The sequence below is a fragment of the Ochlerotatus camptorhynchus genome, unplaced genomic scaffold, assembly GCF_037179485.1.
Source record: "Ochlerotatus camptorhynchus isolate MF236.1 unplaced genomic scaffold, CSIRO-AGI_Acam_v1.1 ptg000329l, whole genome shotgun sequence".
NCBI lineage: Eukaryota > Metazoa > Arthropoda > Insecta > Diptera > Culicidae > Ochlerotatus > Ochlerotatus camptorhynchus.
Window position 1 is genome coordinate 285420 of NW_027040817.1, and position 2507 is coordinate 287926.

General features: G+C 38.3%; 1 protein-coding gene across 1 annotated transcript; it reads left to right on the top strand.

The window, feature by feature from the left end:
* Positions 1–676: 676 nt before the first annotated feature.
* On the top strand, positions 677–2110 carry LOC135708274 (uncharacterized). The gene is made up of 3 exons (XM_065230276.1): positions 677–1235; positions 1374–1802; positions 1865–2110. The coding sequence occupies exons 1-3, from the start codon at positions 677–679 to the stop codon at positions 1996–1998; spliced, it is 1122 nt and encodes a 373-aa protein (XP_065086348.1). The 3' UTR covers positions 1999–2110.
* Positions 2111–2507: the final 397 nt, after the last annotated feature.

Consider the following 2507-nt stretch of genomic DNA (forward strand, 5'->3'; position numbering starts at 1 on the left):
CAATTTTGGTGATCCCGATGAAATTTAATAAATATTTGCATCGGCCTAAAAATGATAAACAACAGAAGTTGACTGAAATATTCTATAGAGATTAGTGACGTTTAACGCACGCACACTAGCGAGTGCAGGGCCGTGTAAAGTTGTTTATTATTTTCCTCTGGCTAACCTAAAAAATGTATGAAATTAGATCTGTCAAAATGCGCTTGACAGCTATTTGTTATGTATTTTCCTCGGATTTTCACTAACACACTCTCAAATATCGCACCAACACAACCAGACGTGAAAATCTCAATACGGAAAATGTTACTGAAAACGAACTGGCAACCATATGTCAATCAGTTTTGCCAGCTTTCGCATAGTGACGCGTGTTCTCTTTATTAAAACAAAAAAATACGTTATATCCTGCAAAAACTATCGAAAATGGGAAAAACCCGAGCGTGTGCTGCTTTGAAGAAGATTCGCAATGCTGCGAAATTAAAAAACTTGGAGTTTTTGGCTGAAAATGTTAATGTTAAAGCTCAGGTAATATTTGCTGCACGACGCAAACACATAACCTCATTTTCAACATTCCCATCCATACATTTAGACAAAGACTCTCGGAGAGAGACTGCGGCGCAAATCTTTCAAGCAGCTCGAAAATGTACAACCCCAAGCCAGCGTTCAAAAACACTCTCCGATGGACAGGAAAGCTAAATCAGCGCACTCAGCAGGACAGAAGATCATTTCGACTAACAACAACGCTGTACTAGCGAATAGAAACTCTGAGAACTCGCTGAATCCTGCTGCCACAGATTCTTTCAAACAGCTGGAGAACCAGAAACCCGGGACCAGTAATTCAAAGCACGCTCAAAAGGAAGGAAAGGCTCAGTTGATATGCTCGGAAGGACAGACTACAGTGAACTCATCAACTTCCTTGAGGTTCAACAATTCCGGACCAGCCAACATAAACACGACGAACTCATCGACTGTTGCGAAAGATTCCGTCATACACGATGAGCCTCAGATTGATATAGAAGTCGATACCAGTCAACACCAGGTTGGTAATGTTGTCATGGACATTTTGCTAGATTGGACCGAATTCGACGCCGAAAACAACAACGATGCCGTGGACGACAATGCCTCATACGAACCACCGAAAAAAGATGGAAAAACCTACTCCCGAAGTGGATGTCAAAGTGCAACAAAACACCGGCTGTATCCTATTCCTCAACAGATTGATCTGGTGAACTCGAATTGTAAGTAAACTAGGGTTAACTACCCCATTCTTGGCATTTTAAGCACAACCCGCTACTTGTCTTTCTTTTGGGTGATTAGGCCGAAGTTGTTCCATAAAATCATATGAAACTTATCTGGATTTTTAATTTCCCTTTCAGTATGCGTGTGTGGACATCAAGAAAAAATCGATGAACTGACCAAGCGCAATGAGGAACAAGCTGCGCAAATTGAAAAGTGGAAATTAAAAAGTGAAGAAACCAGCCGACGTTGTCTCAGGTTGACAGACGCACTCAATGCCAAAATTCTCGGAAATCCCCATGAAGACGTTTTTACTGTTATCGAAGGATTTGTTACCAAAGACAAGTTGAAGAAATTTTCTGAAGTTGGTCAAAATAGTGACTACATTTTTGTGAAGTTGCTGATGCATGATCTATGGCCATCGGGATTCGGTAACAGATCGGTAACAGGACGATCATCGAACAACCCACGTGGACGAAACGGAACTGAAGGTACTGGATCGACTGATCAAAGCGTAGCAGCTACGCCCAAGATACCCTTGGAGCCAAATAAAGTGTCCTACATTGAAGGTGATTATGGAGTTTAAAAACGCTTTTTTGTGCTCAAAATGACATAGCTATTTAATTTTCAGACCGTCTAGAAGAACATCGCTTATACCAAGGAGACTCAGCAGCTGTAGCGAGGATGAAGGCGAAGGAATGTGGCCGGCTGATGACACGGGTCATCGCTTATTATGGAAAGAAGGATGGAATCTGTGCTGATTGAGTCGGATGGTACGAAATTTTTTTTTAAACTTGACATGAATTTCAAAGAAAAAGTTAGTAAGCTGTTTTATAACATTCAGTTGGTATGTTTCTACTTACAATTATCATTAGTTGTTTTCATTTGATCTACACAATGTCAAAGCTTTTTAAAATTAGAGTTGAACCTTATGTTTATATCCAAAAGAGAAAGTAATCACACTTCACTGTTTTATTCCTTTTGACTACTTTTTGGTTTTGTTTTCAATTTTAATCAAAAATATCGAAATAAATAAATGCAGATTGCAGATTAGAACAAAACGTTTATTTATTGATAAATATAGTTTGATCCCAAAGACTTCTAACACATTCAGTAATAATTTAGTTCTTCATTATAACAGGATTTGTTATAATCCTGTTATCTTGTATCATATTTTATGAAACACGATAAGTTAAAATTTTGTTAAATATATAACAAATTTAGTTACAGTCTTGTTAAACCTAGAGGAAATCTTGTTATATTTTTTGTTATTT

Bases quoted from the DNA above. Each gene is read 5' to 3' on its own strand.
- LOC135708274 (XM_065230276.1), top strand. From the start codon at position 677: ATGGACAGGAAAGCTAAATCAGCGCACTCAGCAGGACAGAAGATCATT. The intron at 1,236-1,373 runs GTAAGTAAACTA...TTTCCCTTTCAG, and splicing joins TGATCTGGTGAACTCGAATT to TATGCGTGTGTGGACATCAA. The intron at 1,803-1,864 runs GTGATTATGGAG...TTTAATTTTCAG, and splicing joins TAAAGTGTCCTACATTGAAG to ACCGTCTAGAAGAACATCGC.